This window comes from Atta cephalotes, assembly GCF_000143395.1.
Source record: "Atta cephalotes unplaced genomic scaffold scaffold00010, whole genome shotgun sequence".
In the NCBI taxonomy this organism is placed as follows: domain Eukaryota; kingdom Metazoa; phylum Arthropoda; class Insecta; order Hymenoptera; family Formicidae; genus Atta; species Atta cephalotes.
In genome coordinates, this window is record NW_012130074.1 from 6,463,143 (window position 1) to 6,480,028 (window position 16,886).

The following is a 16,886-nucleotide window of genomic DNA, read 5'->3' on the forward strand; positions in this document are numbered from 1 at the left end:
TTGTATAAAAATATTGTTCGAAATGCTGTATGTCTTGAAGAAATAATTTATAGTAATAAATAATATCTATTGTAAAAGGTTTGTTCAAGATCATTATTTTTGAAATTTCTAAATATGTAATTATTAAAAATTGAATCATAATATGATAAATTTAAGAATAATTTTAAATTTATTTTAAATGTTTTCGTTTATCTTTTAAAAACATGATATAGTATCAAATGCAGCATATGGGAATTGCGATAGTAATTGTATGTATTATAATTTTAATTATATTGAAGAAGCTGTATTTTATTTTAGGTATTTTATTTATGCCGTAATGTATTATAATTTCTAAATTTCTAGTACTTCTTTAGATTTCTAATATTTCTCAGTTTCTATTTGCTACTTGCTCTCTGCTGTTCATTAAACTATATCTAAAAATAGAATAATTTTAAGTGATGCAAGTGTTTAAAAGTTTTGTTGAGTTCTTAAAAAACGATTTGTGTACACTAAAGTGACCAATCGTTTCAAATAAGAAAGACTGTTCTAAATTTTAACTCCTCGTCCAATTTTACAATACCTCTCAAATTTTATCTCAAATTAAGGACATGAATTGCCACTGTTTTAAGTGTGAAAATAATAAGTGTGAAATAATAAATGAAAATAACAAATATGAAATATAATTTTAAACTAACATGAAAAATTTTTTATTTGAAAACCAGATAATATTCACATGAAATACATTCGGTAAAAAAGTACAATTTTTAAAAATAAAATATGATCTCATAACTTGTTATAATTTTTATTGTTATCTCACGTGACATGAGATAACAACTCACGTGTATCTCACATTAAGTGTGATTTATAATTATAATAATATAATATCACGTTTTATTAACAATTACAAAAAAAATTTATCTATTAAAATTTAATTGCAATTAATATTGAATTTGTTTAAAATATCCCTTTTTCTCTTTTTAAAGAGAGTTATCTTAGTAAACACGTTTTTAGCAGCACCTAGGTCCCGCAGAGAACTGGGTCCGAACCTGCGGTCAAGGAGGGGCAGTCTGAAAAGCATAGGAGGGGAGAAGGAAGCGAAAGAGAAGGAGGAAGGTCGTCGCGCGCTTGGGCGCGTTTAGTCAACCTGGTGGCGCCGAAGAAAGAACTGTTGGCGACGTAACCTGCGAGTCGGAGTAACCTGCGAGTTGGAATTGTCGAGCGTTTCGAATCAGCGAAGAAAGGGAAAGAGAAAAGCGAATCCCGACGCGCGAACGCTCGCTCGGCAAGTTACTTTCGAGTGCAGAGTGTTTCGAATTTGAGAAAGAACTCGGTGTGTTTGAGGTACCGCGGGCGGGTGCGCGCGTTTTGTGAATCATTCTTGTAACAGGTGGGACGGGATGGTGGCCAAAGATCCGAAGATGGTTACCGCGATGGAGCTGATGAATCCGTATGAAAAACCACCGAGCATGTCGGTCAGCCAGTCTATGAAGACCTTTCTATACAATCGCGAGACCGGCGCGTTTATGGGCAGGACTGCCAGTAGTTGGGGTAAGCGCGGTGTTGCCAGCTTTAGGATTTCTTCCATGCGATATGGAAGAAATTATGTGATAGCTATCATAGAAGTTATGATGCGGTTTAACAGAGTATCGATACTATCGCTAAGTCGAAATCGGATACAACTGTCGATACTGTTTGATTTTTTTTTCTCCGAGTAGACACACCTAGCATCGTTTCTTTCCACGCGAAAAACGTGGCGTCATTTAATTTTAAAGCGTCTCGAACATTTTCATATTCTCACTGAAGAAGATCCGCCTGTTGACGATACGTTTAAAAAATTTCGAAGTTTGCAATTTTTTTTCTTACATAGAAGTCGATTTAATTCGTTATTTGATCGATTGCGCACCAATTATATTTAATCAACTCCATTATTCTATTGTCTGGGAAAGTATCGATACTAATCGTTATAATGCTTTCCATCCATTTCAATGAATATTATTTTTGAAATTATTTTTGTATTGTTAGAAAATAAAGAAAAATAAATAAGTTATTTTTTATGTACTATACATATATCTAATTATCGTAAACATTTCTAAATACTATTGAAAGGAAGTACACATGTGTGTAGGGCGTGTCAGTCGGGTTTTCTTTATAGATTTTTTAAATATTAATTAGCAAAATTACATCAATTAGCAAAATTAATTTTAGCAAATTTGAAGTTTTCTAGAGTTGAGTATTTTTAAAAAATTAATTACACACTCTTTTTCTTTTTGTACCTATATATATAAAAAAGGAGAAAAATTAATTAAAAAATAATTTTATTAACTCTTCGTTGACACTCCTTTTTCTTTTATCGTTTTTTGACACACTGGGTGACTCACACTCAGAGCAATGTTTAAACAACTAACATTCTCATTTAAAAAATTCGATCAATATGAAAAAAATTATGAGTCAATTTCAAGGTCTGTAGAATACATTCAAATAGTTTTTAATTGAGATTTCATTACAGTTTTTGTGAAAAAATTCTTGAGTTCGATGAATAGAGAAAAAACAAGTAAAATCTTTGAAAAAGATGTAACTTTTAAAAAATTTAATATTAAAAGTTAAAAATTTACAGAATTGTTGTTCAGATATGATACTTAAAAAAAATTAGTTTGTAATGTGGTTTTGGATAAATTTATTTTATATATTGAATGTAGGCTATTTTGAGAATTGAAAAAACAAAGATTTTTTTATAAACATTATATTTTTGTTCTACAAAATAAAAGAAAATTGAGTTTCAGAGTTAAAATAATTTTGTGGGTGGCTCACACCCACGTATGTCAACGAAGGGTTAATACTTTGAATTTAATGTAAGAACTGATGAACACAGATAAAAGTTTTGAGAATTTATAAAGAATGCAGAATTTTTATTCTTTAGTGCAATAATTAAGCAAATTATAGACTTTAAATAGACAAATGCTATATAATCATAATGGTGTAAGCAATGATTTAAATATTTAGATTTAAATAAAAATTAATGTAAAGTTTAATATAATAACCAAGATTTTGTTTAGTCAGCTGATTCTTGTCCACTATTCTAATAAATTTATATTTATTTATACAAATTCTTTTTTTACAATATTTAAAATATTGTAACATTTTCAACATTTTTAAAATTTTGATATAATTATTTAAAATTTTATTATTTTATTTTGCATTATACGTAAATATAAATTTAGTTCAATTACGACACCATCTAAATAAATTATTAGTTTTATGTTCTTTTTTAAAGAAATAGAACGTATTTTTAAATTATTCCTGTGAGTACATTTCAACATTACTTTGTTGAGTCAGCTTATGATAATAATTGAATAAATGAGGATATATGCCTGTTATAAGTGACACCGCGCGTTAATATCTCACATTAAAATTAAATGTTATATTAAACAAAACTGTAATTGTTTTTATTTTAACAAATTGGAATAAAATAATTATGTATGTCATTTTTAAATGAACATTTTTCTATTATGACTGAAAGAATTAAACATAAAGTTATTAGAATTTTTAGATCTTTATAGTAAAGTTACAAAATAGATAGAATTTTTTAATTCCAGAATTGATTTTAGATCAGAAATGTTATTAGTTTGGCATTTTAATGATAATTAATATAATTAAAAAATCCGGTGAAAAAATATATGTAAATTAAGAATTAGTACGAATGTAGAAAATATTTTAGAATATATGTATAGCAATTAAAATAAATTACAATGTATTTTATTACATACTTATTACTATATTATACTTTACATATGTATAAATTATTAAAAACAAAAAACGTTTGAATTATTCTAAAAAAAAAGAGCGAGATAATATATACATAAAATTCTTATTCATGCATAAAGAACTACTACGAAAAATTATAAGATCTCATGTTTCAAGAATACTCTATAATGATGATATAAAATTAATTCAAACATCAGATAACGTGTAATAACGTAAAGTAATTTATATAAATTATATATAAAAGAAATATAAAATTACAATAATGAAATATAAAAAATATTTACTTTACTCTAATCATAGATTTAAGACTTGGATTAATAGACTTTTCAAAACATTTTATGTTTACATAATTTAGAAATATATCCTAAGTAGATAATAATGATACAATAGATTATACTTCGATTTGTAAACTATAATGATAGGTTATCTTTGTATGAATTTCTGTACGAGTTTGTGTTATTTTCTACATACAACAATTTCTAATTATTTTAACAATGTTGAAATTGGTGATATTATCTATGCATTTCAGGCATATTACAACATTAATGATGAATAGAAGGAAATACACAGGGACGTGCAATTTTTGCAACGGATTTGTATCTATATAAATTATTTCTTCAATGAAACTACTTCAATGAAACTTGTTGAAGTTTATAAACTACGACACAAATGACATATATGGTCTTATAGAAATGCAATATAAATAAATATCATAATAGCTGTAATTATTTTTTTCTCTTATTGTCTGAATTTATAAAATATTGAAAGAATAAAAAACTAAAAAGCATGCTTACTAATCATATTACATTACCTATTAAGTATTGACGTGTATTGTTCGTTGTTGCATGATGTGTCATGACGGCATGTTAACGATTAATGCCAGTATATTTTACCGGCAATTACTGCATGTTTGTTTTTTAGCACGTAATAGTGTCAATGACCTAAGATATATGAGGGTATCTTCACTATAATGTAATCATTAATATCTAGTTATAGTTGCACAAATATATTTTTAGATTCATGTTTTGTAACAACAGATTTTTTTTATTGCTTAAATATTAATATAGAATTATCATTATTAATAAATTAATATTTTAAGTTTATGAAAAATTAATGTATGTATATGATATATATTTCAATGCTAATAAATTTATTGACACGTCCTACAAATTGGCCATCAATAAATACTATCATGAGGGTTAACATTGCTGTTATCTCGAATCGTAAAAATGGTCGCAATTATTAAATGCCTAAAACACGATGAGCTCTTTCCGAAATAGCTAGAGTGTCTAGGGAAGATAAAGAGGCATTCATTACGTCATTGTATGAAGAAGACTGTTTGCGAGCTTCAATTAATTAGTCTATCGGCGCCGTGTCGATCATGCCGAAGGTGGTTACTGCCCTGTCTTTATATATCCCAGGGTGTGTTTACTGCTGTCGCTATGGCGACCTAACGGCTATTACGCACTCGCCTATATAAAAGTATATATGCGAGTCCTTCTTACAGTTTAACGTGATATCCTCAAATGATGGTAATTTTTAAAAAATTCAAATGTTTAAACCTATTTGCTAGAATGTCTATCTTGATTCGAAAATGTAAGCATTTAGAAACGGAAAACGCAGAAACATAAATTTAATACAAATTAAACACAAAAATGAAAAATGCTTTAATATATGCTCGAAATATCGCGGAGGATGTTTAAAGTAGTATTCTAAAATCAAAACTTGTTATATAGTATGTTATATAGTATGTAATTATATGCAATTATATTATAAATTTATCATATAATAATTATTATTATATTAAAACTTATTATATAATAATTATATAATAATATAATATATAATAATAATATAAAAATTATATAATTTTAATTAGATTCAACTATAATAAATAGTCTGATTATGTTACATCTATCTTCTTCTAATATCGGCAACTGACTGGTCAATTCAATTTTCCTGTTACAATAAAGAGAAGACTTTCAAATGCATACACCAACACTGTGTATTAATTCACAAGATTGTTTTGGTTTAATTGGCTCAGAAGCCTCTGTGTACGATTGAAGTTTCATGCTAGCCACACTAAGTTTCGAAAAATTCATATATCAAGATATATCCTTGAAATATGATTAACCTTGACATATAGCGAAAAAATCCTATATACTTTTGTTCATCTCTTTTCGAGTCTGCTATTTAAAATTTCTTGTTCTAAGACATTGGAAAAAAAACCATTAAAGTGCTATGTTTGTATCTAAAAGAGATAAAGGAACTTTTTGGGGAGTTTCTGTAGATTTGTTAAAATATTTTACACTTGTTATGAGATAGGATCCTGTAAGCACACAAAGTGTGCATCATCTTCCACTCGAATCTTTCACGCAGCTCCATATTAATGTCCGAAGCATTATAAAGCGCGATAAATGAAGAAGGTAAATAGAAGCGATGCTAGAAAAAGACGGAAGCATGGAGCATGTTTGATTCGCGGTGCATACAACGGTTTGCCCAGTTGAATGGCAATTGTTAAACTTCCTTTAGCGCAAACGTGTATAACGAGGTCAATTGGCTTTAAACGGCGGCATTATAGCATTACGTAACTTAGGGCCATTCCGAAGGGTATACCCACGCGACTGTGCCGTTGTCTTTCGTCCAGTCACAATCACCTGAGACAACCCGAATTGAGGAAATTGTTATCAAAACTATAGGAAACGAACCGTTGAAGTTAAGTCAGATCTTGTAATCTTTCGTTAAAAATAAGTTAACATGTATTTCTTTTGTTTCATTTGTGATTGCACAACTAGTGACTTTAGCAACCATTGTTTCTTGACTTAGGAAACAGGAAAACTTCTTATCTTCTTTTCTATAACAAATAATTCCTTCTTTTTTTCATACAAATGCAAAAAGCTTTAGATAATTATTTCTTATTTTTCTTTGTATAAAAGGAACAATTTTTTTAATAGTTCGAAAAAAATAAGAGCTAATATAAAGATACAAAAATTTATGGTTTGGAAAATAAAAGTTGTTTTTTATAATTTTTGACGCGTTATATCTGAATCCACAAGCGAAAATGTTCTATCACATTAGATTTTTGAAAGAAAATGTTATTAAAATTCCGCAAAAAAATATTTGTTATCATTTTTAAATACACATTCGTAGCTAGAAAACTCAATATATTTAAAGACTTGGAAAACATGCTCAAAGTGAATCTTAAACATTAATTGCAAAAAAAATATTTAAAAATATTAAATTTATCATAGTAGGCATTATCGAACTTTTAGCGCTTTATTTTAGAAGTAAGCATACGTGAATAAGAGTGACATAGAATTGTATTTAAGCTCAGAGTAAACTGTTGTATATAATAAAAATGTTAATTAAGGATTTAATGTGTGAAAAAAAAAATAATTGTGATTTGCTGTGCTTAATGCAATCCTATAAACGTATATCATCCTATGTATGTTTACACATATATATGTTTATCTTTAAAATAAAACGCGCTAAAGATTTAATGATGCCTGGTGAAAAGTTCATATTTCTAAATATACCACTTCAACTTTAATTTAAGGCTTCTGAGTAGTCATCGCAACATATTGAATCGTGACGTCAGAAGTTAAGAATGATACAATTTTTATTACGTGTCATTTATAAATAAAAACAATTTGGATAAAATAAAATGATGAGATTGCTTTAAAACTGTAAAAATGAATGAAAACTATGCTTATCTTCTCTGATATCAATCAAATAACCGTAAAAAGTAATAAAAAGCACGTGAAATGCCTTTATTCAATGCGCATGCATAGCTAATTTTCACTTACACGTGCCTTTTTACGATTATTTATTGACTGTCAGGGGGGGGGGGATAAGCAAGCAATTTCATCATTTTATTTTATCCAAATTGTCTTTATTTATAAATGGCACGTAATAAAAATTAACGTGTCATTTCTAGCTTTTGACGTCATGATTCAATATATAGTAACTATACCTATAGTGACTATTTAGAAGCTTTAAAGCCTTTTCAAAGTTTCTATCACATTACTAGATACGAATTTTTATTAAAGATGATAAAAACATTTTTTTTTTGAAAGCGTAATATAAGCTGAAACATTTTCGCAAATTTGAACGCAAATTCGACGCGTTAAAAAATATATGAATTGTTTTTCTTTTCCAGATCATAGTAACACAATTAAAATTTATATTTCTGAGTTTTTTTCCGTTCACTGATCGCGATTTAAGCAACGTGTAATTTGATCCAACATTTTTGTGAGGCTCGTATTGTATTATGGCAAGCTAAATTACTGAATAAGATTTTGCTTATCAAGTTTCTGAGAACTATGAATCAACTGTAACAAAACAAGATCATCGTTATACGACTGCTATCCTAACATAATGATCATTATACAGATTATGATAATTGTTTCATTAACATTTCTTTTTAAATATAAGAAATATGAGCTTCTCAAGAAGTATAAAGTCAATTACTTAAATAAGTTTTATTTTATTTTAACATGATTGAATTGTAAAAGATTTTATTTCGTTGAAAAAGATTTCGGAAGATGTTTTATTTCGCAAAACATAATTAAATTGTAGGAGATTGTATTATTCTATATATTTAATCAAAAAAATATTAAATAAAGAAAGTTACAATTAATAATCATGTAAAAAAAATATTTAGTATTTCTGAGTAAAAGTTAATAAAATAGACATGAAGCATAATTTCGTAATATTTTATTTATCTTTTTTTTTTTGAATCTTCTGAATCTTATAAATTAGTTTGAGTTTTTCGTTAAGAATAGACAAAAATATACAATTATAAATATTTGATTTCTAAAGATGTAGAGATATGCTTCCTTATTTTATTTGAATAAATACAATACATTTTGCTTTATAATCAGGGTCAAGAAGTATTAAATAAACTACCATTGAGTTCTTATTTTTCATTATTATTATTATTATTATTAGAAGAGAGCTCGAAATCTTTTCAATAGTCGAGTTTTTATAACTAGGAATTAATCGATATTTTGCAGTTTATTTTCTTGAAACAACTTTGTTTCAAGGATATATTTGAAAATAAAATCTTGAAAACAAAATATCAATTCTTTTCTTTAAAAAAATAGATTTTTTACTATATTTTGAGCTATCAAATGATATTTTAATTTAGATATTAAAAAGAAATGTTAAAATAAAGTGTTTAAAAATGTAAAGTTTTCTCATATAAATGAGAAAACCCAATAAACACCAACTAACATAATATCAATGTTATGTTACCGTTAGTTGGCGTTTACTAAGAAGTGGCTAATTGAAAAACAATTAAAAAATTATTTAAAATTTTATTCAATTTGTATCCTTTATTTATAGATAATCTTGATTTAAAATAGACAAAGAAAAGAAAAAGAAGAAAACTTAAATGAGTGTAAAGGATATAAAGTTGCACAGTATTAAACTTTTGAAACATTCTTTTGTAAAATTGTTTTTTAATTCTTATGTACAAAATACTTTTTTCTTAAAAAATACATTAAATTTACTTTTTATTTTTTTTCATATCTTTAAAAAAATGCAGAGGTTATGATTTGATCAATCGGTTTTACAATTTCATCAGAAACTGTTGAAAAGTTTTTTGTTTATACATAAGTGTATAGTTTATTAAAAAAATGTAATTAAGATTGTCATATGTATAAATATAATAAAAACTTAATTTAAATTCAGGAAAAAATATTATATAAATGGATATTTTACATATATAATTTATATATATAATTGTATACAAAATATGTCAATTTTTTTATATAATTATATATAATTATATATAAAACATTTTTTCTCGGGAATTATCTTATTTAAAAGCTTATTATAGATAAGTTCAAATATTTAGTTGTTTATATAAATATCAAGCTAAAATATCAATTTTAAATATCAGTTTATCATTCACGATTAATAATTAATGATATTTATGTATATGTTAAGATATATTGCATAAATATATTTAGATTCTTAAAAAAATAGTGTTACGTTTAATATCGAATGTAATAGTGTTCCTTTACGTATATATTACAGCTTTGTCATGGGCAACCCTACTTGATAGATGTCCACAAAACAATGTCATAAAACGCGTAATTGAATTGCACCGTTTGACCAGACGCTTTGATCTTCCTCTACGAATTGAATCCGTGGTTAATACAATTAACCTATATTATAGGAAGTACTTGCGTACGAGAATCAGCTTTTCTGTACATGCGACTTCAAATACTTCGCACAGCATGTTTTGACTAAAGCTATTGTATTACATACTTGAGATATTGTTTAAAATGTATTTAATACTTGTTATTTAATATTTACCTAGAAAAATACTTGAGAAAAAAATACATATTAAAATATAACGTAATACAATAATTCTTTACATATATTTATATATATATTTCTTATATATATAATTCATATATATTTCACATACATTTATATATATCGAAGATTCATAACAATGACTTTCATTAAACTTCGATTAATTTAATCAGTGATTGGCTCATCAAATAATACCTATTTTGTTAATATGCATAGAATTATTAATTTTTGGTTGTTTAACATGCAAAAATATTAGATCAGGGCCGACAAATTATATAAAGGAATTTTGTTTTAAATGATTTTATCGATTGCATTTGCTGATTAAGTTAATTGGAAGTTGATTGAAGTTACGCCTTACAATGGAAAGTTTTCGTTATTTTTTGCGAACGAGTAAAGAGTCGATGCTGTTCGGAATGCAGTTTTAGTTATCCTACCTTATAATTTAATTATTTTAATTTAATTTACATATTGTTATTAATTATTTACATTTATTCTACATAGGTAAAATTGGACTTTTTTACCTGATATTCTATGGTGTTCTGGCGGCGCTCGTTGCCATTTGTTTTTGGGGATTCTTTCAAACACTCGATCCAAGGATACCGAGGTGGCAACTCGAAAGATCTATTATTGGAACAAATCCAGGTAAATTACACTAGTTTACAAAAATATTTTTTTTAATTACTTTGAACTAGATAAGGTATTTCTTATAAATTTTTAAATGGTAAAAACGCATGTAATTCAAATTGCACCAATGCATAGTGTCAGGTTGTTAAAATAATTGAAGTTTAATGTGCAAAAAATTATTTTTTACGATATTTGAAATTTTTTAATAAAAAAGATTAACGTTATCTTGAAATTTTAATTAACATTAATTATTTTGAAAACCTGATATACTAATGAAATTTGATTTGTAGTATAATATTTATAACATTCAAAAATTTATAAGAAATATTTGGTTCAAAATAATTTTTTTATTATAAGCTAATATTATCTTTTATTGATAGTAGATCGATAAATGGTTAAGATATCTTTCTACTTTTGTAAATATTGAATAATTGTCGTAACTATTTTTAATTATTTATAGAATATTATTTATGTAATCTGTATTTTTTAATATAAAATAATAAAACTAGCATAAAAAAGTATAAAATATAAAAATTAAAATATATGTTGCAATTGCTTAAAGGAAACGAAATTATGCTTTATATATACAGGATTGGGATTTAGACCAATGCCACCGACAGAGAATGTGGAGAGTACTTTGATTTGGTACAAAGGCACTGACAACGAAAACTTCAAACACTGGGTTGATTCACTACAAAATTTCTTAAAAGGTAATCATCCATAATAAATAAGAAATTCATCTATCAATCAGGATGCTTACATCTGCATACTTCCGTTATTCTTTCCTAATTAATTTCTATAATTAATTTTTTAATTGCCAAATATAATTGTCGATTATTAATCGATAATTTTTCATACTATTTCAGATTATATAACCCCTGGGTCTGTTCTTGGTCTTGGCGCTAACATTAACAAATGCGATTATAATCAGCCGCCGCCACCTGGAAAAGTTTGTGATGTTGATGTAAAAAATTGGTATCCTTGCACTAAGGAGAACAGATATAACTACCATAAATCCGCTCCTTGCATTTTCCTTAAGCTGAACAAAGTACGTGCATCATAATATAAAATAATTTGATAATTTGTATAACAAGATGTTTATTGACAAATATATAAACTAACTTTTAAACACCTTCAATAATCAATATCAATTAAAATCAATATTATACATTTGATGAAAATCAATATATAATATTTTTTGTATTTTTGTTTATCAGATTTATGGCTGGAGACCAGACTTTTACAACGATACTGAACATTTACCAGAAAAGATGCCACTTGATCTCAAAGAACACATCGCTAGTCTGAAAGGGAATAATTCCTTACAGCTCAACACAATCTGGGTATCCTGCGAAGGTGAAAATCCTGCTGATCAGGAGAATATTGGACCAATTAATTATTTACCACGACGCGGTTTTCCTGGTTATTTTTATCCTTATGAAAATTCTGAAGGTTACTTGAGCCCACTAGTTGCAGTGCACTTTGTCAGACCACGAAGTAAGTATAATATGTGCGTATATAAGGGTGAGTGCTGAAATGATTGGGAAGTGCTAAAATTAAATAACTATCATTTTATAATGAACAAAATGAAATAAATTAATAACAAAATTAATTTAATATTATACTGTGTATTAATTAAGAACAAAACTATTATTTTTACTAGCATATAATGCAAAAAGATTATATAATATATATGACTGCATCTCTATTATTCACTTTATATAAATCTGTTTTCAAATCTTCTTTAAAATTTTATTGATTTCAAAATAATTAGAAGGAAAGTCATTTTTATGATATATGCTACTAAAAATAACGAGTTGCTCTTATAGAGTGTTTAATTCATTTTATTCATTTATTTATTTATGATAAGATCACTGCTATTTTGTTTCAATAGTTTAACAATTTTTATTATACTAAAAAAATAGTATACTTATAGAGTAATGAAAAAATAAAAACACAAACTAAATTACATTTATCTTTCATTTTCAGCTGGAATTTTGATAAATGTCGAATGCAAAGCGTGGGCAAAAAATATTAAGCATAGTCGTAACGACAAAATTGGTGCGGTCCATTTTGAGCTGATGATAGATTAACGAAATCTAAAAACTGCCTTCGGCACCTTATGCAAGTCTCTTAAAGTAACACGAGTGTCTTCGAGAGACATTAGAGGAAGCCATTAGGCACCTTCATCTTCCAAATAATAAAAATATGAGCAAATATTTTTTCGAAGTTGACGACATACCGCCCGATTGTCTGAATGACATTAATTGAGTACAAAACAAAGGAGTTCTTTCAATAGACATTTCCGAAACTTTAAATAGTGCATTATGAAAATCACAAATTTTGAGAGATTGCATATGTATATGCTGAATGAAGACATAGCGAGAATAACGACTAAGAAAATGGATGTTAATATTAAGAATTAGTGCTATCATTGAGAATAACTTTTTAATAAATTTTTCTCTTTCACATTAAATCTGCTATTTTAGATTTCAATAATTTATTTATAATCATAAATTTATTTAAAAAGAATTTTTAGAGAGTGTATTTAACACAAGACTTGTTTAAAAGACTTGTTATTCTTATAATTAATCATATGTCATTTTAGATTTGTGAATTAAATTAATTAATAAGTAATTATTTATTTCCCAAGAATTCTAAGAATGTAATAATTTTATCATTTGTGACATTCATAAAATTATCTTTCTTGCGTGAAAAAATTAATAATTAGTATTCCAAATATTAGTATTGCTAATTTTGATTTACAATTTGTGTCAATTTGTGTAATATATTATTTTATAATGTCGTTATTCTCGTTGATATCGGCTACATATTTACAGATAAAAGAAATTTTTTATGAATTTAATATGCCTCTTTACAAATGAAAATTAAAAAGAAATAAAAGAATGGAACAATGGAATCTCAAAGAATTATAATCCTCTATCTCTGGTGAAAAAAAATTTTTCACAATATCTCATAATATATTAGTTTAAGAACTTGTCATATTTTAAATTTATAAAAATTTCTGAAAAATGCTTTAAATTTTTTTTAGATTTTATAAATTTTCTTCAGAAATTTTAACTATAGAACAAAATTATAGAATGAAAAAAATCTTAGAATATTTAAGAGTTCATATACGTAAAAAATTTTAGAAAAAAATGTAGATTTCTTCAATATTTCTCGTATTTTAATTTGTATAAAATATCTGACAAACTGTTTAAAAAATACGAAATTGTAGAGGAATTAAAAAAAATTTTGATATAGAATTCTGATATGAAAATTTTTAAAAATTATATAAAGAATTCTAAAAAGTTTTCGCCAGGGATGTGTGCCTTCATTTGCTCATAAGCGCGAGTTTATTTCGCCTTTGTGCAATTGAAAATTGAGAATGAAAGAATAGAATAATTAAATCTTAAAGAATTACAATTATTTACGCGTGCCTTTCTTTGCTCATAAGCGCAATTTATACATATACATATAAAAACCGACCAACATAATACATATAAAAGAATCTCATTTGGAATTATTTAATATACTCATATACATATATACATATATAATATTAGCTGGATAGATTTTTTTATAATCAGGCGAGCAACTTTGAAGACTTTTTTAATATTCAAATGACATATATGACTATAGAAATTAATACGTTCTCAGGTAATATTATATTTTTTACCTTACTGGAACGCGTCAGTAATTTTGTCAAATAGAAATTAAGGATCGCGAAATAGATAGTAATCGTATAAATATTTTTTACAAATAAGGAATTTAAAATAAATTTGGCAAGTATATCAAACACGATAATATTTAAAATATTTAATCATAGTATCTGTGTAAATATTAAAAAATCTGATAAAATGCAGACTTAAAACATTTTTATGTAATTTAATAAATTGATGCTATATCATACGTCTATACTGCATATAATAAAAAAGAGATTTTCAATAATAAAATATAATATATAAAGTATAAATTAAAACAAGCAAAATTTTGATATACCCTATTTTTTATTCTTATTTCTTTAATTAAATTTCTTTAATTAAATTTTAATTAAATTTCGATTTTAAAATATTGTTTATATGGGTTGTAAAAATTACTTTAGAAATAAGATAATTTTTTCTTAAAGAAAAGGAGAGAAATAGTGTTCATAGATTTGAAATATATAGAAATAAATATAATGGCTTGACTCAAAGAAAATGTTAGGTCAGCGTAATGATGACTTATGCTTAATGGTAGGTTTAATGATAAAAGGTATAAATACTAGTTTAATCGATATTAAGATATTTATAGATATCAATTTGTTTTTTATTATGTATTTGCGATTAAATCTATACATGGAAATATTTTTAAGAAATGGCAGCTAATAAATTTTTGTTTTCTCTCGGAATCCATACAATACAGCGGACAATTCATGTATTACAAATTCGGAAATTGTAATTATTTGAACACAATTTTTAATTAATAACGAAGGAAAATTAAAAAATTCTATTTTTTGATACATTTCTTTATTAAAGGTTGTTTAATTATTATTAAATTGTATAAATGAAAATAATGGCCGCGGTCCGATTCACACTCGCAGCGCTTTTGGAATTATTTTTCATACTTTTATTAAGGTTAAATAAGGACAAATGATGCTCACGAGCATAGAAAACGTGAATCGACCTGCGACTAATATATCTGATGTTGCGAAAATTAATCGGAAAGTAACGTTCTCAAAATTATAAAAGTCATATTTATTATATAGCATAGAATAACAGCAACTATAGAATCGAATTTTTTACCCTTCGCTAACATAAATACATCTTATATAATAAAATGCGAAATATATTGATTACTCAAACTTTCTCATCGTTTTGTAATATTTTATTTTTAATTGGTTTAGCTGTGATACATAAAAATATTTGCTTTCCATTATTCTTGACAAATAAAATAGAAATCCACTATTTATGCGTTTCTATACTATAAAATACTTATATATATATAATAGGTACATATGAAAATTTACGCTAATAATATTAACGCTAAAAAGTTTTGTGACAAAACGAAAGAAAAAAAAATGTTAAAAACAATTTGTCATATTGTCAAACAGATATCATTGATGTGCGTAATCCCAAAATCCTCATTCATGTAAGAAGGATATATAAGTATCGCTGACGTGGGATAATATACGTGTATGTGTACCTAATGTTTTTAAAACTTAGATAATTTATTGAATATTGCAAATGTTCGTAATATATGTAAGAACATTATTCTTGGATAATTTACTTATACAATCTATAACATACAGAATAAACTTACAGAGGAGTCAAGGAGTAAGGATAATAAATTAACATCAGTATATAATTGCAACGAATAAATTAACGATTACATAATGCTCGCACTTATTTAAAAAGACGTTTGTACTTGTACGTCGAGTTATTTTTTCACCATTGTCGTTTATTTAAAAAATAATTATTATAAAACGCGACATTATTTTATTCTGTACAATTTATATTATTACACCTACACCTTGATAAGTACTAGGATGCTTTGCAAGCAAATTATTCATATTGACAATTCGAGCATATCTAGATATAGCTTATTTAATTCTAAGAGTGATACGTACAAATAATTCAAGATAATAGGATAGTAAGAGATATATAGGATACTCCAAAAATAATTATATAATTTGCATGTTTCACTTTTAAAACAATATTTTAATGCGAAAATTAGTTATATTTTTTATGATTTATCAACTTTTTTTAAATGCGTGTTTAATATTTTTTGATACTGTGTGTGTAGATCTTCAATCTAAACAAAATTATTAAAACTTTTTGGTGAAACATTTTCTTATAGTTTCATTCAACTTTTCATATAGTAGTTTTTCAGTATTTCTATATAAATTTCAGAATTTCTGTAATTTTATAATTCTTTAGACAATTTCTCAGATCTTTTATACAAGTTATAACTTTTTAAAAGAACTAAATAAATCTTTTCTAAAATTTTTATATACACACATGAATTCTGAAATATTATAAAATTTTAAATTCATCATTTCTTGAAGAAAGCTTATAAAATTTGAAGAAATTTAAAGTACTTCTAGAAATTTTTATAAATTTAAAGTAATTTTTAAAAATATTATGAGCTATCATAAGAATTTTTTTCATTAGGAATATAAAAACTTTTATTTATATGTGAAAAAATAAATAATC

General features: G+C 25.6%; 1 protein-coding gene across 1 annotated transcript; it reads left to right on the top strand.

The window, feature by feature from the left end:
- The first annotated feature begins 1,376 nt into the window (after positions 1-1,376).
- LOC105627829 (sodium/potassium-transporting ATPase subunit beta-2) lies at positions 1,377-12,785 on the top strand. The gene is made up of 6 exons (XM_012209106.1): positions 1,377-1,527; positions 10,570-10,710; positions 11,283-11,402; positions 11,559-11,740; positions 11,910-12,189; positions 12,682-12,785. Exons 1-6 carry the CDS (start codon positions 1,377-1,379, stop codon positions 12,783-12,785), a joined length of 978 nt encoding a protein of 325 aa, XP_012064496.1.
- Positions 12,786-16,886: the final 4,101 nt, after the last annotated feature.

What these genes read in the sequence shown, in the direction of transcription:
- LOC105627829 (XM_012209106.1), top strand. Translation starts at nt 1,377, where the DNA reads ATGGTGGCCAAAGATCCGAAGATGGTTACCGCGATGGAGCTGATGAAT. An exon ending in ACTACAAAATTTCTTAAAAG is followed by an intron (nt 11,403 to 11,558) that starts GTAATCATCCAT and finishes ATACTATTTCAG; the next exon opens with ATTATATAACCCCTGGGTCT. An exon ending in GCACTTTGTCAGACCACGAA is followed by an intron (nt 12,190 to 12,681) that starts GTAAGTATAATA and finishes TTTCATTTTCAG; the next exon opens with CTGGAATTTTGATAAATGTC.